Below are 23,033 nucleotides of genomic sequence, written 5' to 3'. Positions count from 1 at the left end.
GATTGTTTTTGACATTGAAATTCTATCTTAAAAGAAATGAGAAAACATTATTTTCTGTGAGACCAACAATAAACAAAGCCATACATGAACGTTAATTCTGTTGTACGTATATGCTATCTTACTTATTGTTTATACATGCTACAATAGAATTAGTACTAGGGGCTTTGTTTATTGTTAGTGTCAGAAACAAGCAAGGTTTTCAGTGAGACTATCTTAAAAGGTTTTGTATTGACCAATGAAATGGCTCCTCATGACTAGACCAAACCAATACCAAGGTGTTAACTTTTTGCTTTAACGTCTTTGAAATGACCCTATCTAAAACTGATATAACTTTCACAAGACGTTTGCAGTGAGTGTAGCAGCAAAGAGTGTACTAAGTCCTGTGCATAGTTTTGTTTCAAATATAAAACTAATTTCCTTCTTTTACACAGAAATATTCCAGAAAACTACAAAGTCATTTTCCTCCAAGGGGGTGGGTCTGGTCAGTTCAGTGCTGTCCCACTTAACCTTATTGGACTAAAAGAAGGAAGATGTGCCGATTATGTGGTTACTGGAGCTTGGTCAGCAAAGGCAGCTAAGGAGGCAGAGAAGTATGCCAAAGTGAACATTGTTCATCCTAAACTTGGAAGTTACACAAGTAAGTTGATGTTTAGCTTGCTATGTCCGATGATCTTGCATGTAGTCACATCTAACAAGATTTTTCGAGTTGCTCTAGCAGAACAAGTCTGCCACATGTGAATCATTCCAGAAATGATTGTCAGGTTACTGAATAGAACCAGTTAAACAGTTGGGCCCCCAACCTTTCTTGAATTGCCAACAACATCTGTACGTTCTTCCTGAGAGTGAAAGACCTTTGACATTCTGCTTTGAGGAAGGAAGGGAAGCCCCATCACTCAGGACTTTTAAAACTAGACTGAGCAGACCCTAGAAACTGTGTGGTGGGGAACAGTCCTGTCTTGACAGGGAGATGGACTGGATGCTCAGATAGGTCTTTTGCAACTTTAAGTTGTGTGATTTGATGAATAACCTAAAGCATTTTAAAAGGTTTCAGAGTAGCAGCCGTGTTAGTCTGTATTCGCAAAAAGAAAAGGAGTACTTGTGGCACCTTAGAGACTAACCAATTTATTTGAGCATAAGCTTTCGTGAGCTATCCGATGAAGTGATTTTAAAAGGTGTAACGCATTCACAAGGGCACTGCTCACTGCAAGTGCTGGGGATTCCCTCTTCAGGCAGTTGGCATAAGAAGGCTGCTTCTGGAACCCTAGCCTTCCCGAGCAATTCCCTGTGTTCTGAAACCATTGGGAAAGGGAGCTGGTTTCCAGAAGCAAGTGGGCCTTGAGAGCCAGCCTGCTAAGTTGGGAAAGGAACAGGCCCCTAGGATGGAGGTGGGTTGGTTGGGAGAAGAAGCTTGAGCAAAGGGAACTACACTGGGACAGTCCAATAAGACTTCTTGGACAAAATGCTGAACTGATTTATGTGCCCTAAACTCCTCCGTCCCCTTGCCTTAGCAGCTATGGACATATCAATTGGCTGGATCTAGATGCAGATCAGTCTTGTGTAAATGCCTCCTACACTGTAAAAGGTATATCTTAGTGGCTTTAACATCATCCTGTTATTTCCTAATTTTTGCCTATAGTGTTATGAACTCTGTTTGGACCCATTAAAGTTAATTGGAGTTTTTCCTTTTACTTCAGTGGGTGCAGACTAGTCTTTAGGGCTGGGTACATTCTTCTTTATTCTTTGGGGAGTAGACTTTCTTTTGTACCTAGCCTAAGGTGAATTTGATTTGTTGCTGGTAAAAACCTTTGTTACCTAGTGTAATAAAACCACTCTCAATAGCAATTTAAAGTTCAATGCCAAAGTAAAGTTGCACACCAGTAACAGTAGAGTGCTGATTCTAGCCATCGTTGGTAACCATTGTTTCTATTATTATTATTATATTTATTATTATTTATTTTATTATCTCTCTCAGAAATTCCTGACACAAGCAGCTGGAATCTTAACGCGGATGCCTCTTATGTCTATTACTGTGCTAATGAGACTGTTCATGGAGTGGAGTTTGACTTTGTACCTGATGTCAGAGGAGCAGTCTTGGTTTGTGATATGTCTTCAAATTTCTTGTCCAGGCCAGTAGATGTTTCCAAGGTACAGTATCAAACACGCTTGCTCTACAAAGTGTAGTCCAATCTCTTCAAACTTGGATTAGACAAAAAAGTGGATGGACTGTGTTGGGCATTCTCCATTCCCACTGAAGCTGTTGGAGCACAAACCTCCTTTCTTTTTTTTAGGTCCCTTTATAAGGAAGTGGGCACTCAAGTCTGAATATTGTGCCTCTAATGTGCTACCTTGTTCACTGAGACTTGGACATGTCAAATTATGTTGAGTGCCGCGTGAGTGCTCAGCACTGTACACCATACTAAAAGAGAGACAGTCATGGCCTTACACTAAGAATCATCTAAGATAGTTGTGTTGTCTTAAGTGATGCTGAAGTGGCTCTTGAGTATTAGCTTTTCCTTCCGATGGTTACAGCAGGGGACAAGGTGTCAGGACTTCTGGATTCTACTCCTGACTCTGCCATGGACAAGCTGTATGACCATAGTCAAGGCTACGTTTATGTCACAGAGACCATGGAAGTCATGGATTCCATGACTTCCAGAGACCTCCATGACATTCTCTGCTTCAGCCCCAGGGACTGTGGGACTGGAGCTGGCAGCCAGCAGGACCCTGGCAAGGTTCCAGTGATGGGCCGCAGCAGCGATGGGGGAGGGGGATTTCTTGCAGGGTTCCAGTGACAGGTGACAGACTCCGGAGGGGACCCTCCTCACGGTTCCAGGGATGGGCGACAGCCTCACACGGGGGAGGGGAAGAGAGATGCCTTGGGCGAGTGGCTGGGGGTGTCCCATTTTCTCTTTGGGAAATATGATCACCCTGCAGCTCCCAGCGGCCTGGGCGGAGGGCCCCTCCCCTGCAGCTCCGAGCTGCCTGGGCAGAGGAGGAACCCCACAGCTCCCAGCCACCATGGTGGCAGGGGAGATCATGGAGCTGCAGCAGCAAAAGTCATAGACCAGTCACGGCTTCCATGAATTCTTGTTGATTGCCCGTGACCTGTCCGTGACTTTTACTAAAAATAACCATGACAAAAATCTTAGCCTTTACCGTAGTCAAGTCATTTAATCTCTGTGCATCAGTTTGTCTATCTGTGAAACAGGGATATAACACTTACCAGTGTGTGTAAAGTGCTTTGATATTTTTGCATGAAAGGCGCTATGGAAATATGAAATGTTATTGATTTGTGTACTTGTAGTGAAACATAGGCACCTGACTTTCCATAGAAACTTGTGCTGGGAAAAGGAAGGTCAAATAGTTTATCTCCTATTTGGGTTTCATTGAGCCTCCTTTCCTTTACTTCCCTTTGAGTAGCTAGAGATTATAGGGTGCCAGTTCTGGACCAGTGGGGGTTTGTTGAAAATGCTGCTATTTGTTTTCAAGCAAATTGTTTTGGGGTACAAACAGATGGAGACAGGCTTCTCTGAGAATAATTTGTGGCTACTGGATGGACCCTTGGTAAACAAAGTGAGATGGTTCTTGAGGTGAACTGTCTCAGATGAAAGAAGATATTTAATTTTGACAGTACAAATAAACAAAGAAACTCCTGAAATCAAAATTGATCCTCTCCTACCCCTCAAAAAATGGGATATGTTTTCTTAGCCATTCAGAAAACAGTGTGTATGTCTTGATATTTATAAAGAGACAGATCTTATAACTATATAATATGCCTGAATAAGTCATTGCTTCTAAGAAAATCCTTTTCTTTCTATTAAAGTTTGGTGTCATTTTTGCTGGTGCCCAGAAGAACATTGGCTGTGCTGGAGTAACTGTGGTAATAGTGCGTGAGGATTTGCTTGGGTTTGCACTCAAAGAATGCCCTATAGTATTGGACTACAAAGTACAAGCCGGAAATGGCTCATTATATAATACTCCTCCATGCTACAGGTAACTTGTTCCTCCAGCAAACTACTACGCTGGCTGCTGCTGTTGTCAGGAAAGGTTTCAGAAACTGAATGTACGTTTGCTACCAAGTCACAAATAGGCTGGAGGATAAAGTACAGTAAATCAAATCATTATGACTTTGAGTGAGGGAACTACTATTGTAAGCCCCATTCCTGTGACTTTTATCAGGGTTGAAGGAGGGAGTTGAAAGAGGTTATTATACAGTATGTACTTTTTAGTGGTGATTCCATGCTGTAGCAGTTTTAGGGCCAAATTTCTGTGCTGACCATAAACTGAAGTAAGTGTAGGTCCAGTGAATTCAACGGTGATGCCTCAGTTGATGCAAGGAGAGAATTTGGTCCTTAGTCTTTAGCTTTAGTCAGTCGGTCCAGATTCATATAACTCCCACCTTCAGCAGACAAACCTAAGGCCCAAGTCATCCCCACAGGGGAAAAAACCTACATGTGGAATTGGAAACTCCCCAAAGCTCCTTGCATGGAGTTTCCCACAAAACCTTCCCTAAAAGGCCAGGGTTTATTCCACTTTTCCTCCACCTGCCAAAGCAGCCAACATTTCAGACCCTAGAGCAGGCAGCTCCCCAGCAACTTACTGAAGGCCTGAGTCATCTACACATAGATCTTCCGTCTCCACAGCACATCCAGGGCCCCCTTTCCCTGCCCATGGAATACCTCAAACAGTGAACCCCCCTGTAGGGTGGAGGGGACCATGCATATCCCATCTCTAGATTGCACCTCCTTCCATCCCTACACTACCTCCTTCCCATGTAGCGTCTGGGAGTGGGGAATGGTACTGTGGAGGTGGCTGATCCCTTATCTGCATGATGGGTGGAGGAAGAAGGGTAGCTGCATGGAGGATCCCTTCAGCAAACATAGCTTTGGGCCTTCCTTTCAAAGTGCATCCTGCACAACTGAATCCATCTGTATCTTCGTTGCTGGAAAATGTTGATGGCAGAAACATATTCTTTTAAATTATTTTTCCTAATACATTTTCTATTGTTGTGACACCCTTTACTGCAATAGCTGTTAAAGTGAGACTATAGTCAAGAGTTTCAAAACTGGCATCTTGGTGATTTTGTATTTATCCTCTGTCAGAGCCTTTCATATTAAATTTGCACAATTACCTCAAGGTCAACCTGGCATCCAAAAATAAAACTCTTCTTTCTGCTTCATAATCATCACCAGCAATCAAGATCATAGAATTGGCATATATCTGGCAATTTTGTGTATAGATGAGGCACTACAGAATACAGCTTTCTCTTCCACAGCTACTGAATAGTGACACTAAACTGCTGATAGCAGTGAAAACTGACTTTGCTAGTGGAAGATTCAAAAGACATGTAGGCCAAATCCTGCCTCATCTATAGTAAAACTTATATTGACTTCAGTGGGATTGGAAGCATTTCCTGTACAGTTTGTGCAATATAAAGGTGATTTAAAAAAAAACAAAACAAAAAACCCCATTGTTCTAATCCAAAACTCACTTTAAAAAAAGTGTATGCCCTTTACCCCAGAATACTGCTTTCTGGCAGAGTACACTGTGCTTTTTAAGGTCAAAATCCTTCAGTGCAAAACTTACGTTAATACAGTTTTATTGCTGGTATTTTCCACATAAGTCAGGAATTTCAGCATTAAGTTTCCAGCATAACCTGTGATTGGGCCATATTGAACATTCCATAGATATCCTAAGGCATGATAATCCTTGTATTTGGGGTCTACCTTAATGCCTTAACTTAGTATATATGTGCAGTGGGTCAAGTTACCAGTGATGTGGACACTGTAACTTTTAATTTCCTGAATTTTGCATGTATTAAATGTGAATCACTGTACTGAAATGAAATAGGACTTTTTATATTGTATTTGTATTGGAGCACTAAATCTAAAGACTGTACATTCATTTCAGACTCTGTGGGTCTGGAGCTGTGTGCTCCAAAGTGCACTGCACCCTATAGAGCATGCACATTTGAAACTGGTGGTAATGGGGCCCAAAGACGGTGCCTCCTGCTGGGTCCCTCCTGAAGTCCTCTTAGAAGTTGGACAGGTTGTTCAGCAGAGGGGGGTTGACCTTGTCAATATAAAGGGCTTTGTACATGTATCTACATATTTGCTCTCCCTGTTTACGTAACTGTGTAACAAAGTGCCATGCATGCTCAGTAGGCTGTCTTTACTGGCTGATAAAACCATTATTTTGTAACCACTTATTTTCCTGCTCACCAGAGTACACATTCTGTGTTGAATACTCTGTATTTGGACATGCCATGTTTTAAATCTAAAGCATTCACGGTTTTTCAAGTGCAGAAGTATTTCCATTTGAAAAACAAAACTCTCACCATATCTTGGAACTCCAACAGCGTTGATTCCACATTGGAGATGCAAACAAAAATTCATTTCTGGGCTGAAAAGAATACTGAGAAATTTCAGTCATTGGTGGTGATTTGTTTCTAATGGAAGTGCCTTTTCAGCTATAACTGCATATCTATTAATAACATCAATTGGAGTGGGAAATAAAGTTATGCTCCAAAGTCTCTTCCTTCTTCCCACCAAGTACTTGGCCAGCTTTTACTACGTGCCAGTGACCCACATTGGAGGATGTTTCAGAATCCAGTGTTTAATACTGACCTAAATTTTGGTAGGATACGGATCTGTTTGGCTTGGTTTTAGGATGCCTGTTCTGTAAGGAAATGGCAAAGTTTCTTTCCTTTCCTTCTGCCTCCCTCTACTCTGTTCCAGGGCTAGCTGGCAAATAGGCAGGAAATATTAACCGAATTTGCATGAGCCACTTAACAGAACATTGAATTAAATTAATGTGATGCTGATAGTCTCAACCTATTGGCACTAAGAGTCTTGACTTTTTGACATTAAGCTCCTCTGCTAAAATTAATAGCAAATTTGCTGGAGAAATCTCATTTCTCAGTTCCAAGGATTTATTTTATATTTAAAGCTTCTCCAAATCCATACTTTTTGACTGGCATGGCAGAAGGGTAGGGGATTTTCTCTTGTTGACTGGTTTAAGAGCGTCACTTAGGGCCCAGACCTCCAAAGCTTACTTGCCTAAGTAGTCCCAGAGACTTGAGTAAGTATGGGCTATTTGCAAAATTTACCCCTTTGTGGAGGGCCAGTGGAAAGGCTATGCACCACTTAAATCTTCAAAATAGAGTTCAAGTGATGTATAGGGATAAATGACACTCTGCTGTCATGAAGATTGCAGGAGTGAGCCCTCAAAGCCATAAGCTGCTATGTTAATTTATAACAGGGAGTCCATAACTTCACTCCTTCCACAATGTGTTTCTGAAGTGTTTAAAGATTTAGTATCCAAGGAGAAATTAAAGGTAGTGATGTTAAAACAACCTCCTGCTAGATCTGTATATGAGAGATTTGTAGGGTAACGCTGTCTAAGCACTTCCTTGGAAACTGTAATGGAAGGATTAATAAAAGCAAACTTGTTGGAAATATGCCATGAAAACTTGTGAACAGTTTATGTAAAGTGGTGTAATCATGGGAAATGTCTGAACTTCAACAAGCAGAGTAATGTAGCCAAAGCACAAAGGCAAAAGTCTTTGGAGATTTTTACATAATACTGGGTAACTGGCTTTAAAATAGTTGACCTGTAGCCATGTGAAATCAACAGGCTTCCAGCTCTGTGCTTAGGATTTGAATTGGAATTAATAAATATAAAATATTTATTGTTACCACAAGGATAATTGTTTAATGTGAAAAATAACTTTTTAGATGACAATGGGGTCATGAATGTATGTTTAATGGTCATGAAAATAAGACTAGATTTCTGGCATAAAGCAGGCAGGTACAATGCAAGATCATCCACAGAGCTTTCAGTGTAGTGGCACTGGATCTATAACACCATCTGCTGTTCCATCCCTGGGTCTCCCTGAGATTTCTTTACTAAAATTGCCAGTTACAATCTGAGTTCTGCAATCCTTACAGAGGCAAAATGCCCAAATGAAGTCTATGGGAGTCATGCCCTGGTAAAGACTGCAGCATCTGTCAATAGGTGGTCCAATTATTTTTATGGAGAAAACTCCACTAGGGACTAGGTTACATCCAGCAAACTTGTCACTTATGAAGTTAACAGTTACTCCAGTTAGGCTCAGAAATTTCACCTGCTTTAAAGTTGTCGTTATTGGGAATGTGGTCCAGATGCTAAATGTGTAAATTATTAAAAACAATAATATATCTCCACTTAATTGTTGAGATATTTTCAGAATGAAACCTGACTATACTTTTTCCCCCCATTTTTTCAATAATATGACTTCATAATGTTTTCTTTTGTTTGCTCAGTATCTATATCATGAGTTTGGTCCTGGAATGGATAAAGAACAATGGTGGGGCTGCAGCTATGGATAAACTGAGTTCAATCAAATCACAAATGATTTATGACATTATTGACAAATCCAATGGAGTCTATGTGTAAGTTGCAATAACTTGTTGTCTTGTTTTTTAATATTTGTTACATTGTGTTCATATTTATAAATTTAAAAAAAAATGGTGAAACTAAAACATTGAGTGCTGCTAAAAACTTTTTCCAAATGCTAAAATCATGGGCAGTGGGAGGGGAGTTAATTAGCACAAGCATTACCTTTAACTCCTTTTCTCTGGTCAGTGTCCAAGGATGAATCTGAATCTGTTGCATTGGGATGGGAAGTTATTTAAATCTTAGCCTGTACAGCTTAACTGTGGAAGTTTATTAAGAGCTCTCTTCTAAACATAACATTCAGTACCTAGGAAAAAGCGGTCCATCTCTCTGCACCTTAAGGGAAGCATGGGCAGAAGCTGTTGCGCTATAGCAGGGGTGGGCAAACTTTTTGGGCCGAGGGCCCTGAAATTGTATGCAGGGCCGTGGCAGGGGGCTGGGGTACAGGAGGGAGTGCGGGGTGTGGAAGGGTGTGCAGGAATGGGCTCAAGGCAAGGGATTGGGGTAGAGGAGGGGTGCACGGTGCAGGAGGTGGCTCAGGGCAGGGGTGCAGGATGGGTGTGGACTGCAAGGGGGCTCAGGGGGTTGGGGTACAAGAGGGGTGTGGGGTGCGATGGGGGCTCAGGACAGGGAGTTGGGGTGCAGGGTGCGATGGAGGTTCAGGGCAGGGGGTTCAGGGCAGGAGGTTGGGGTGCAGGAGGGGTGTGCGGTGTGATGGGGACCCAGGGTAGGGAGTTGGGGTGCAGGAGCAGTGCAAGGTATAGGCAGGGGGCTTACGGCAGGGAGTTGGGGGGGGGGGGTGCAGGAGGGGTTCAGGCTCCAGGGTGGCAGCGGCACACACTGGGGCCAGGGCAGGCTCCATGTCTGCCTGCCTGCCTGCCTGCCCTGGCCCCAAGCTGTGCTGCTCTGGGAAGTGGCCAGCACCTGTGTGGGGGAGCGGCGGGGCACAGGGCTCCAAGTGCTGCCCTTGCTGCGCATCCAGGTACTTTCCCCCAAAGCTCCCATTGGCCGCAGTTCCTGTTCCTGGCCAATGGGAGCTATGGGGCACGGTGCCTGGAGGCGAGGGCAATGCACGGAGCCCTCTGCTGCCGCCCCCCCTCCGGGTTGCAGGGACGTGGTGCCGGCCGCCTCTGAGAGCGGTGCGGGGCCTGCGGCACCATGGGGGGGCAATCCTGCGGGCCGGATCCAAAGCCCTGATGGGCTGGATCCGGCCCGCGGGCCGTAGTTTGCCCACCCCTGTGCTATAGCCTACATTTGGTGTAGATAACCGCTGAACCTGGAAGTACTTTGGCTGATTCAAAATACACATGCCAAAATGGGCTTTACCATTCTAACAAGATGCAGTATGTGCTCTCCCCACCCTATCTCCTCTTCACACCATCTCTTTTTACAGTCTAGAAATGGTGCTAAACTCTCCCCTGTCCTTTCATCCAGGGACCAGTGAGTGACGTGCTCATACTCACCCATAATGCTGAATCCTACCTTTACTGAAATCTATGTCTAGAAACTCCCATTCAAGTTAATGGGATGAAGATCAGGCCTAAAAGAAACCAGTGTAAAAATCATTAATAACTTGCTTACGTTCATCAAATACACCTGCAAGTGTTTTCAAAGAAATTTAACAATATGGCCGATTTGGAGGGTTACTAGTTGTTTATGAGCTGAAGGGACCCAAAGCAATGTTAGACAAAAGCTGATATTTTAAACCAGGGTAGCTGTTTAATAAGTAACAAACTGGCTAGTGAATATTATTCAAACTCTGTAGAAATATTTTGCCTTCAGGATAAAACTAGAGATTCTCAGATTTAACCAGCTTTCCAAGTTAGTTATGATAGGAGAAAGTCAGAGTGGGATTTTCAATGAAAATTGGTTGCAGCCTTCATATGGAAAGGATATAGCATCTTTGTAATATCTGATGCTTTCAGCCTATCCATTTCATTAGTGGACATAATCCTTAGCATTTGGCAGTATGGTAACTGAGGTTTAAGTCTGCTCCACTGAAGTAAAAGGGAGTCTTTTTTTTCCCCCCTTTGTCTTCAGTGAGTACAGGCTCAATCCCTGAGAAACATTTTGTGACACACAAAATGTATGGCAGGCTGGCCTACAAAGGGTATGTCTAAATTTGGAGCTGGGGAAGTAATTTCCAGCTCAGAGAGACAAACCTGTGCTAGCTGTCTGATCAAGCTAGCACGCTTGATATTGGAGCCGTGGTGCAGAAGGGGCTGGCTGGTCTGAATACCTATCAAGGATCTCAGATGGGTAAATATTCATGATGGCTAGCCCCTCCCACCGGTTGTGTTGCTGAAGCTACACTTCTATTCTTAGTGCGCTAGCTTGATCAGAGCTAATACGGGTATGTACCCTTGAGCTGGGAATTACATCCCTCGTTTGAAGTGTAGACCTAGCTATAGTTGTGAGCAGGGAATAGAACACAGAAATGGGGGTAAATAGGCTGTGTTTGAAAGCTGGAGTCACAAATTACATTCATTTCCGAGTTGTATGCAACTTATTATGTATTGCAACATTTGCAGCTAAGCAGCAACATTTTTGAACTGTGCCTTTGATTGAAAGTAAAGGGTTACCAGAAGCTGTCTGTACAGCTGTGATATGCCTCCTAGGCCATGGAATGCCTCACTGACAAACCAGAGTATGACAAGTCTTTCAATGCATTGACAAACCTACCATATTTAAACTATACTGCAAGCCACTTGGGGCATGTGTACTTCCATACATGATGTTATGAAACCACTAAATCAAATGATTTATTATTTTAACATATATACTAGTAACCTGCATTGTTTGATAAGGATGCAATCTTGGAAAAGTTCCAGTGGTGCAACAAGTTACTCAAGTGTGAGAGTGTTTTCAGATTCAGATCTTAAATGATGCATATTTTCCATTTTATATCTGAAGCATATGAGCAACATTCATATACAGAGGCATGTGACCAATCATTCCTTCAGCATGAAGACAAATGCAAAGTAACTAGCAAGTCAGTGCACACTTTCATGAAGAACGTAGAAGATTCCCTTTCCGACCCAAACAAAGTGATAATATTGAAAGCAGTTTAATTTTGAAAGTAATTTTTATTTCATTCCTAAGTGACACCTGACAGAATCCATATAGTGGCTGTGTAGAAGGGAAACTTGCAGCTCCATGTCTTCCCTCCATACCAGGAAGAACTATGCTGCTGGAAGCCCTAAGGTTGAAAGGTTGCTCTTTACTTTTGACGAAGTCATCTATCCTTCTTACAAAACATCTATCCTCCTAATACCTAAGTGGTTCTGTTCTTAGGCTAAGATTTTCAAAGGAGATTAAGGGAAGGAGATATACACATCCCATTGACTTTCAGTGAGAACTGGAAATGGAATTTTCAAAATCACCTACATGACATAGGAGCATTGAAAGTCAATGGGACTTAAGCTCCTAAATCACTTGGCTTCTTTTGAAAATCTCTCGCTAAAGCCTTGTCTACACTACTGTGGTAAATTGACCAAAGTTATGCTACTTCCGTTATGTGAATAATGTAACTGAAGTTGATGTAGCTTAGGTTGACTTACCACGGTGTCTACACCATGCTGTGTCAATGGGAGACACTCTCCTGCCGACTTATCTTAATCTTCTCGGGGAGCTGGAGACTGTAGTTGATGAGAGAGTGCTCTGCGATCGACTGAGCAGGTCTTCACCAGACCCGCTAAATTGACACCACTGCATTGGTCGCAGCAGTGCCGATCTACTGGTAAGTGTAGAAAAGACCTAACTCTCCTATTGCTTTGAAAATCCCAGACCAAGGGTGTGTCTGGGTTAGGAAATGTGGCTTAGGTTGAGGTGCGCTCAGATTAGGTTGAGGTTCGCTAACACATTATATCTAACCTCAATTAACTTTTTCTTCTAGTCTAGATGTAGGGTAGCACCTTTTATCTTGATTTAACTGATCAAGACCAAACCTAAGGTGAGCTGTGACCAACTAAATAAAGGTAAAAGATGCCACTCTGTGTGTAGATGAGGAAGAAGTTTGAAGTTAGACCAAGGTTAACTACAAGTGTGTTAGCTAATCTTGACCTAGCCGTAACCATGTTTTGTAGTCTAGACACCCACTTAGAGTCTGGCTCCATTCGTCTCGCAACTACACTCAACCATGTGCATCATAACTGGGATGATTCGATCTTCACCAGTCCTGTGGCTCCCTGTGTTAAGCAACATCACTCCTCCCCATGACCATTGTGAGAATGCTACAGTCAGAATGGCTGAGAAAGTTCAGGAGAAACCCGAGCCTAACACCCGTTTGACCACCCAAGTGTGTGCTTGTTGTCAAGGCACCCGTTATGGGCCTACTTGCCCTGCCTAGATTTCTCTGTGATGTTGATGTGGTATAGAGGATGGTCTGCAGCTGATGTCAAACTCTTATATTTAAACTCACCTGGTTTTGATTTTCCTTGCCACTCGTGGGCCCTTCTGAACAGATTTTGAATGGGTATGGTCAATGTGCAGCCAGTCTACACACCAGGGGCCAACGAAAGAATCCCACATGCGGCTGTGGCCAAAAACGGGCAATGTCACACATCACTGACAGCTGCCCTCTGACTAGATCTGGTGGTTGTCTGAGGGCTCTGCACTTTGCTGACAAGGCTGCAGCTGCAAGGCAAGCTCTGCATTAAATAAGAAGTGGAGAATACAACAGAATTTCTACTTTAAAAAGGATTTGTTCAATGTTTTGGCACTGAAAACCTGTATGGGCACAGCTTGCACTTCTCAGTGAAAGTTTGTGTGTGCAAGGAAATGCAAGATCAAATCTTCATTTGTTATCACAGCAGCGTACTATTTAAAAAAGAATCATGTATTATAAAATCATCATTCAAGTGACCTCTGGCTGAAATGACAGGGGTGAGTGACTTGTGTGGCTAACCAAACGTGATTACTCAGGCAAATACATCCATTATAACTTCCATAGACGGATTAAAAAAGAACCTAGATTAAGGACAAAATGTTGTAGTAATTATATTTTTCAGATGTCCTGTGGAGAAAAAGAGCCGAAGCAGAATGAATGTTCCATTCCGTATTGGCAATATTAAGGGTGATGAAGCTCTGGAAAAGAAATTCCTGGATAAAGCTGTGGAATTGAATATGATCTCTTTGAAAGGACATCGGTAAGTACAAGCCTGGGATGAATTCATTTGTTATAACTTTTTTAGGTCCCTATGCAAAACGAGACAAAACGGTTGCCATTCTCCCCCAGCGCTATAGCAGCACTATCATCTGAGTGCGAATATTGGGACTGGCAGTCCTGAGTTGTAATAGGAGCTGCTGCTTCTTTGGGCTTGGAAGGTAGGGAAAACATCCTCCCTGTTCTCACCATCCAAGTCCTGTGGCAATTCTTCTCAGTCTGGTTATTCAGGCAGTGTGCTGGGCAAAGGAGATGGCTCTTGAGGACACATTCTACTACTGTGTTGGAGGTACATGCTCAGGAGAGGAAGATTAAGGTGTTAGCCTGGGACTTGAGTGGCCTGCATTCAATTTCCAGCACCACCAGAGACTTTTCTATGTGACTTTGAGCAATTCATGTAATCTTTCTGTGTCTTAGTTCCCTACCTGTAAAATGGGGTTAATAGCACTTCTGTATTAACATAGGAGTGTTGTGAGATTAAATACATTAAAGATTGTGAGGTGCTTGGACACTAGGATAATGGAGGCCATATAAGTAGCTAAAATAGATGCTTGGCTCCTGTTGACATCAAGGGAAGCTGCATGGACATATCAAAAGGTGGAATGTTACCTCTCATTACCATGAATGTGAATTATCCCCATATATTGAGGGGAAGATAGCTGTGTGTAGTTAATGGTAAGGATACTTTTACTGATATGTACAAAAATAACTATTTTTTGCTCTCAATTCAGATCTGTGGGAGGAATCCGTGCTTCTTTATATAATGCTGTGACAATAGAAGATGTTCAGAAGCTTGCAACGTTCATGAGAAGCTTCATGCAGATGCATCAGTCATGAATGTGCATGAATTAGTGCAATGCTGCACATCTATGAAATAAAACATAAAGGGGTTGACAGTTATTGTGATGCTGCATAAAATGCACAACAACTTTAGTAAACAAGAATTTTGTTTTAGTTCATATACCTATTGTAGGAAACTAAATAAGGATGAAGGGCCCAATCCTACAATGTCTTGAGTGCCCTCCGCTTCCATTTAAGTTGAGGACACTCAGTACCTGAAAGAATTGGTCCCTAAATTTGCAAAACAGATAACTTTATTGGCAATCTAACAGTGGATAGTATTGTAATCTACTGTAGCTCAGATTCTGATCTTAGTTACGCTGCTGCAAATCCATGGAAATCAATGTGTTACTATGGATTTACACAGGTATAATTTGCGATCATAAGCTGTCCCAGTTGTGGGGGCGGGGGGACGGGGACTCATCATGTTTTTTTACTCTTTTATGTGTAACTGTAGAAATCAGTTTTTTTTTTTTTTTTTTTTTTCAAACTAATGCCTTGTTCTCATTAAACTTCAGTAGTGCTTGGTTCTGTAAACAGAATTTCATGAATACTATGAACACGCACATGAGGCTAGAACTGATGGTAATTGAGAATACTTGGTTGGTATGTCAAATACATTCCAAAAATGCACCTCTATATAGTCCTTGGGGAAACTGATGTAGACATTTCCTGACTTCAGACCTAGCCTTTAGACTGTTGCTCACCAGCATGAGGTTCATTACCCTGAGGAGTCCCACTGACTTCAATGTAGTAGTAAGCGTTATTGTAGTAAGTGTTTGTATGGTTAGGCCTTTTATTGTTGTTGTCATTTATAGATGTAACAAGACACATACTCGTATGTAGTAAAATCAGTGTGTAAGATGTTTGCTTCTGTGTGCATTTTATATTAAACCAGTGTAGGGTATTTTCCCCTCCCCACAAAAACTGTCCTCATTTTAATTTAACCCTCTGTTAAACTGGACTCCCGAGTTTTACTCGATGGAACACCTGTTTAATGCATCCTCCTCCTTCCTGACTGACGACAATCCCATCTTGCTCCCTAGCAGTCCAGATCACAGCAGCTAAATAGTTTCCCTTGCCTGCTGTTTGGACCATATCTCCTCCTTCTCTTAGTTGCTTCACTTCACTAGCTTCCTTCATCTTCTGCATCGCATCAGCCTTCTCATCTTACACGTGGGGCTCTGAACAAATCCAGCTAGTGTATGTCTTGGCTCCTGTCTTGCTTCCTTCACTCTGCCAGAGAGAACTCCACCCCACTGTGCTCTTTGTACCCCTCCCCCACTCACCTACATGCCTTATTCCATGCTTTCCTGGACACCTAAAACTCCCTCCCTAGCCCAGGCTTCAGGGACCTTCTTTGCACATGCAACTTTTCCTTGAAACTCATTTCTTCTGCATAGCCCACAGTCCTAATCGATGCCAGTAAAAATGCTGCCAGCCGTCTTTTGGTGAAACAACAAAGGAACAAATGATTCTGTTAACGCTGTTATCTGGGACTCCTGATGTAATTGTGTTTGATTTTCTGTCTTGTTCAGACTGTAAGCTCTTTGGGGCCGGAATATGTCTTTTGCTTCTTATATAGTGCCAAGAACAGTATTGAAGCTTTAATAATCTTAATGATGGACCACTTCATCCCTGTGTAACGTCACTGAAATCAAGAGAGTTACATCACCGGTGAATTAAATTCTGATCGATAGGTAGTAGTTTTTTGACTGCTGTTTTAAGAACTCATTGCCAACTTATTTGTTTAATTTGTGGAGAAAATAAAGTCTTAGAACACAGAGCGAACAATGTATCTGTTTTCTTTTGAGAGCTTTCCGACTTTTTTTTTTTCTTCTTAGTGAGGGAATAAGAAGTAAATACACTTTGATAGTATTTCAGTTCCGATCCTGCTTATTGAACAGTTTGAACCTTTCCATTCAGATTGGCATTTGCTGTTGACTGGAGCATTTGCCCATGCCACTCACCAAGTTCTATTTCAGACTTCCTTTTCCAAAAGTCCCAGCATCATCCTCACTCTCGTGCGAACTTCCTTCAATAAGTATGCACTTTCCATCCCTCCCCACCTCAGCAGCCCTTCTCTCCTATCCTAGACCCTCCTCCTGTGCCATAAAATACACTAATATTGCTGCAGGCAGCCCACCTCGGTGGGCTGTTGCTGATGGATTTGCCCACTATTAGGTCCCTCTAGCTCCCCTCCGGATTCATTCAGCACATAGTGCTATCTAGGACTCTTGACTCATGGGAGAGGATTTAGCAAGGACAATATAAGTGGGAGGGAGTCATGGAGATCGGGGAGGTCAGTTGAAAAGGCAGCCAGGTGAAGGATTTTTTGAAAATAGGTGATGGGACTGGGGCGGGGGAGGGGAAGTAGAGGCAGCAGGCCAAGTGGCAGTTATTAGGGATAGAACACCTGTGAAGGGATAGATGGATTAGAGACCATTAGCTGTCATTTGTTGCAGTCTGGAAGATAAAAATTTGTTTTCCTAAAAGATGGTTTTGTTTTGAAATGATACTCCTAGATATCATCCGTGGCAGGGATAATTTAACAGTAGTAGAGAGTTGTGAGGGTCAGAGGTAAGGAAATTCTCAATCCTGCTTTAAGTTGGGGGGCGGGGGGGAGAACAGAATTTTAAGAAGGGGCTTCTGGAAGCCCTGACAATTCCCCTTCCACCTATCACTTGCCACAAACCAGCATTTTCAACACTAAAATGTCATTTCAGTAAGTTGCAGCTCTCTGAGGTGGTGTGTGAGAGACTGATGTGGGGTGTTCTCAGCTGTTGAGAAGGGAAGCAAGGGATCCATGGGGTCTGAGTCTAGCCAGGGAGATCTAGGAATTTTTCTGAACTCTTTGCCCCTGGCCCTCCTCTTCCTTATGTCTGAGGTTCTCCTTCCCCTGTGTGATTATCTTTGGTGATCTTTTGTGAGTTATGCTGTGCTGGAACTTGAAAAGGCTGTGATTAAAAAACATTTACTTTTAGACTTCTTTTTCCCTCAGTGAAAAAATCACAGGTCACTGTTTTTGCCATGGACAGGCAGCCAGCTGAGGAGGCTGTACACCAGATGACCACCCACAGATCACATGGAGAGCATGTTGGCCAGTCTCAGAAAAGGTCTAGACTAGAAAGGGGCCATGCTGTGGTGGTTTTGTGCCTCCTCCCATGTCTTACAAGTTGGGTGTATAACTAAATCCACAGTTTTAAAAATGCAACATCGAAGAAAAGCACTTTTCTACTTACACAGTCTGTCTCATACGAAATCTGAGGTCATTAACTTGGGGCTAGCCTGTATTGTGAGGGCTGTCCCTCTCCTTGGCATTGGGCCTTTCCAGGGCATAGTTGTGGTGGTCTTTCTGAGTCTAGACACACAAGGATTAAGTAGTAGTTATGAGCACACCCATACTCACACAAGGAGCCCTATTGGAGTCAGTGGGGCAATTCACCTAGTGAATGATTTGAAGGATCATGTTCTGTGTTTCAGCTGAAACTGAATGTTCTTGTTTTTCTGGCTTAAAGATAGATTTGCTCCTAATTTTTCTTTCTTCAGCTGGTACTTTTAAAAGTTTTTTAAAAAAGTAATGGGGATCAATTCTTAAACTGAATATAGCAAATAATCCATTTTATACCTCCACCCCTATCCTGGAGTAAATGTTAGCAGAGAAAAGCAGGAATAACCATAAAAAATGGACAGAGTACTTTGAGAGATTAGATATTGTCAAATTATGGTGAAAGTATTATTAGGTCTGGCATTATATCAGCATATGATTAATGTTTGTTGTAGTACATTCTCTGAATGGAAAATAAAATCAGAGTGAACCTCTTCACATTTGATAAGAATGTGCATAATTAAAAAGTGAAATGTTACTAGGTTTTATATGAAATCAATCACTTTAATTGGAAGGAGGTATCTTTTATTTCTGTTGGTAATTGGGCTCTTGATACTTTTAAATCAGAATTCATGACAGTTTGTGATAAATAGGCTCTTTTTAGGCTAAGGAAACTAAGAAGTTATAATTACCCATGGATTACTCCTGAATGGTTGGAAGGGTTTGATCAAAGAGACGCAGGGAGATATATAGAAAAGCTGGTAGCATGTGAACATTTGTGTGTGTGTGGGGTTTTTTTTGTTTTTTTTTTTTTAAGCAGCTAAGGAATAAAAGTGTATTTGATGTGACAGAAACAAAAGCTGCACAGTATTTGAAATCCCACAAAATAAAATGGATCTTCTAGGAGTGCACAGAGCATGGAAAGAGAAAATTGGGCATTTCAGTAAATGAACTAACTGCATACAAAAAATGGAATGGAGAGAATTATGTGAGATGGATTGAAATTTGCTGAAATTGTAGGAGAAATTGCCATTAGGATGATTAGAAATTGTAATTTATAAATATAATTAAGAAATCTGGTCATAAATATTTTGGCATGTGATTCTTTTTCCTTTGAATCTGAAAGTCATTAATAGATAACTAAAACTGAGGGGCTTTTTAGAAGTGCTTAAGTCAGTTTATAAATGTTCATTGTGTGTGTGTGTGTGTGAGAGAGAGAACTGTTTTTGAATTGAAAATAAAATATTTTAAACTGGTGAATTTTGAGTAGCCAGATGCTACTTCTGTAGTTGGACAAACCAAAATTCAAATTCAGAACAATCCTGAACTTTTAGAAAATTCAGGTCTACCCTCAATCTTTGCATCTTGGGGTCCTTCTGTAATGTATATTTCAGACTATCTCAATATCTCACTTGTAGAGTACCTGTTATATATTAACTATTCTCCACAGTTGTGATGCAAAAAGAGTTTAAAAAAAAATCCATATGGGGTTATTTAGGAGCCTATTCTGGCTTGATATTTTGCTTCCTGGTTGACTACTTTGTATGCTGTACAGAGAAGTGATATCTCTATAAAAACCTCACTAAACTAAACCTAGTCCTCCCTTCAGATTTACTGTATAGCCACTGTTAGGTAGACAGCAAAATCTGCTAATAGTCCCATTGCCCATGACCCAGAAGCCTGGGGAAGCAAGGAAATAATTGTGGACAGCAAAGGGGCTATGCAGTAACTTCTAATCCTACAGGGTAGCCACTACAACCCCTCTGTGCCACTTACACAAGGGAGTCACTATGTGGGGGCAAAGAGACGTGTGGCCTGGCTGCTGGAGAAAGTACATGAGAAATAACTATTCGGTATATTCCACTCCCCAGTATTAATGACTGATGGGGTGGAATGCAATGAAAGTTACTGCTGATACAGTTATGCTTACAAATTAAATGCTTTTCCTTCAGCAACACTGTGAGTTCCCAATGAATGGGATGTCAGACAAAGCAAAGCCTTCAAGGACTTCCAGTGCATAAAGATTTTTTGTGTGTGTGGGAATTCTGATATTGTTCAAGGTACTTATCCTGCACTATTCTTAGAATATTGTGCCAACGCATCAGAAGGAAATATTCCTTTGTTAATAACCTTTGCATTATACCATGTATCGGAAGAATGGCTTCCAGCTGAGCAAAGCTTAGCACAGCTGTTACTGGCTTGGCCAGTGCATGGGTTTATTTTTACTCAAATGTAGATCAACTGAGAATCACCCAGTTCTTGCTTCCTGTTTCAGCTGTAGTGGGATATGAGTTTCATATAGAGGGCTACAAGCTACCTGGACTAAAGCCATACAATGTCCATGGGAAACAAATTCAGTGGTGACGTAAGCAGTACTGTAAGTTACATGTTGCATGCATGTAGGTTAGAAAATGGGTATACTGGGCAGTGTAAAACATGCATGATTTGACATTTAATGCAAATGTGTAAAAATGTGTAAAAACAAAGGAACAGACGAGAGGTATAGGAGGAAAAGCAACTGACAGGAGGTATAAAATAAAGGTGCTATGCCATTTTGCCCCTTGATGGGTAAGTTACACTGACTTTGCATGCATGCTGAATGTTGAGTCTATGCAGTTTATTTCCAGCATGTATTTTACATAATCTATAATGGCCTCATTTGTACATATTGCTGCTGCTTTTCTCTCTGTTAAATGAGAAAAGCGATCCCATTGTGTTTTGGGGATACCCTCAAATGGTAGTTACAATTATAGTATTCTTTAGTAAAGGGAATTGCTTGTTTGACAACACTACCTTAACAGGACGTTATTTGTGTGTGTGTCCTAAGTGAGTGAAAAATAAAGCACTGTGGACTGTTAGCAGGAAATCTAAAGACCTTTGTCTTTTCATACAAAAAGATAAACTGGTGGGTATGCTATATCACAGCACTATTTTAATCACTACTGAATTTGGCACAGGGAATCCAATCTGGGATTCCGGTAGATGGCTAATTTCTCCTGTGAATATTCTCTAATTTGCTAATTCTCCTCCTCCCGTCTTCTGGCCATTGGCCATTAGACACGTTGAGTCACATCTGAAAATACAAGTATGCATTTTCAGTCTTGGGAGGTGTGACAACCTGGGAAGATGTCTGTAATACCTTTTATGACTATTATGTGTGACTCAGTTTCCCCTGTTCAGTTTTGTATGCTGCCTGAATGCACAGAACTAAATCAAAGGAGGCTATTGAGAAGTTATGGAACCCAGCCTGAAAGGTAAAACAGTGACAGAGATAGGTCAGCCTCATGTACATAGCTTCATAACAGTTAAGATAACAATGGCCGGACCATCAACTAGTGGGAGAATTTCCCTAGCTGGTTTCATCCAGGATAAACCTGGGGAAGACCCTAGAAAAGGGCTGGGTTTTTTTGGTGAGCTGAAAGAGGCTGCCAAGGATGTGTCAGTGAAAAGGCTGCCAATCTGACTGTAACTCGGGGTATGTCTACACTTGAAGTCTTTAAACCACGATTTGAGGACTTCAGTAGCTCAGACATAGGTCAGGGGTTTGTTACAGGAGTGGGTGGGTGAGATTCTTTGGTCTGCATTGTGCAGGAGGTCAGACTAGATGATCATAATGCTCCTTTCTGACCTTAAAGTCTATGAGCTAGGAGTGTGTTTTCCAGCTCAGGTAGACAGACACACGCTAGCACGTAAAAATAACAGTGTAGCTGGGAGCAGCATAGGTGGTGGTTCAGGAGAGCTACTCAGGTATGTACCTGAGGGAGCCAGGTAGGTCTGTATTCAGGGAGCTAGCCTGAGCTGCCACCCAGGCTATCGCTGGCTACCCTGCTATTTTTAGCATGCTAGCGTGAGCAGAGCTAGTTCGTCTATCTGCCTGAGCTGCAAAGTATGTTCACCGCTTCAGTGTAGACATACCCTCAGAGACAGAGGGACCAGGAGAGGGAATCAGCTGGACCTCTCTGAACTATAGATAGTCTAAGTTTAGGTAGGGGAATATGCATGTAGGCCTCTTTGGGTACATCTACACTGCCGCTGACAGTGAGCTACACTACACTAGAAATAACAATTTGGACATGGTGGCTTGGGCTGGAGCTCAGGCTGTCGAGCCTGGGGGTGGGGTGGGTAGACTTGAGGTCCTGATTTCCAGAACACCTGCTCAGCTATTGTTAGTGCGCTGGCTCGGGCCATGCTAGTATGAGTCTGTCTACCTGGGGAAGCTCACTCCCAGCTACAGAGTAGATGTATGCTGGGTTGTTTTAAATTTACTTTTCTGATTGCTGTATACCTTTTGGGCAAAATAAATCACGCTTTGTTTTGAAGGTGCTATTTCTGTACTTACGCTGTCACAGGCTCCCAAAGAGAGACCCTTGCAAGGACCAACCCTGGCTGGACCTCCTGAATTAGTCACTGTTGGTACTCAGAGGGCTATAACCCAGGTCCTAGTCTGAGTGGGTGAATTCCAGAATTCCACTCCAAGAGAGGCAAAGACCCTAGGCCTGATTCCTATGGGGTGTACTCAGAGAGACTCCAAGAAGGGACAGTTGTAGCTGTGACAGGAGCATGCCTCTGAAAGTTCAATCAGAGGACTTTAGTTACATTTTAACAAGTTTTCATTAATTGTTAAATGTCTAAGGCCCTGATTCTTGTGAAATGTGAGTTTGTGGTCTAGTCATGTTTTTTACATGTGAGTTTGAGATATGAGTTCTCTGGTCAGTATAAGAACACAGACAGACAACTTACAGCATAGCTCTGGATTTAAGAATTTTAAAACTTTGAGCAAAACTTCTGGAACGGATGGTGCAGTAGGTTACTAAACAGTCCTTTCACTTTAGGGAGTCAATGTACAAATCCTAGCTCAGGTCACAAGTGAATCCCTACTTTGCACATTGAAAAATTACCAGATAGTTTAGCATGATTGGTAGCATGATGCTCAGGAAGGGCCTAGGACGGGAATAACAAAGGCAGGTTGCAGATCAGAATTGGTTTGTATCACCAAGACCTGCGTGGAAAAGCTTACATAGCACCTGCTGATATTTATTGGTACAACTCCTCTGAAGAGAAAAGTTACTTCATCAGTTTACACTAGCAGAGAATTTGGCCCACAACATTTAGTGCTCAAGATAGTGCTAACTGTCCTGAAGTTTCATAAGAATTACACTCCATTTAGCTATCGTTTCATTTCACTTGTGGACACTGACTCTTTCTGCACCATCATATAGACTATGTAATTGTGACTCTTTCTGCACCATAATATAGACAAAGCAG

General features: G+C 42.1%; 1 protein-coding gene across 8 annotated transcripts in view; it reads left to right on the top strand.

Moving 5' to 3' along the window:
- PSAT1 (phosphoserine aminotransferase 1) overlaps positions 1–23,033 on the top strand; it is a 97,124-nt gene that overhangs the window by 7,072 nt on the left and 67,019 nt on the right. For 3 of the 8 annotated variants that reach the window (XM_074953206.1, XM_074953211.1, XM_074953207.1), the window contains exons 4-9: positions 432–637; positions 1,973–2,145; positions 3,824–3,993; positions 8,304–8,432; positions 13,446–13,583; positions 14,332–15,567. In XM_074953206.1, the coding sequence (XP_074809307.1) occupies positions 432–637; positions 1,973–2,145; positions 3,824–3,993; positions 8,304–8,432; positions 13,446–13,583; positions 14,332–14,437 (922 nt within the window). In that variant the 3' untranslated portion in view covers positions 14,438–15,567. Of the gene's footprint in view, positions 1–431; positions 638–1,972; positions 2,146–3,823; positions 3,994–8,303; positions 8,433–13,429; positions 13,584–13,672; positions 14,205–14,331; positions 15,568–23,033 lie in introns of those variants that run through there. The other 5 variants (XR_012639599.1, XR_012639601.1, XM_074953208.1 and 2 more) reach the window with 5 other exon arrangements.

This window comes from Natator depressus, chromosome 5 (genome assembly GCF_965152275.1).
Source record: "Natator depressus isolate rNatDep1 chromosome 5, rNatDep2.hap1, whole genome shotgun sequence".
NCBI lineage: Eukaryota > Metazoa > Chordata > Testudines > Cheloniidae > Natator > Natator depressus.
Note: the sequence above shows the minus strand (reverse complement) of the source record. Positions and strands in the feature narration are given on the sequence as shown.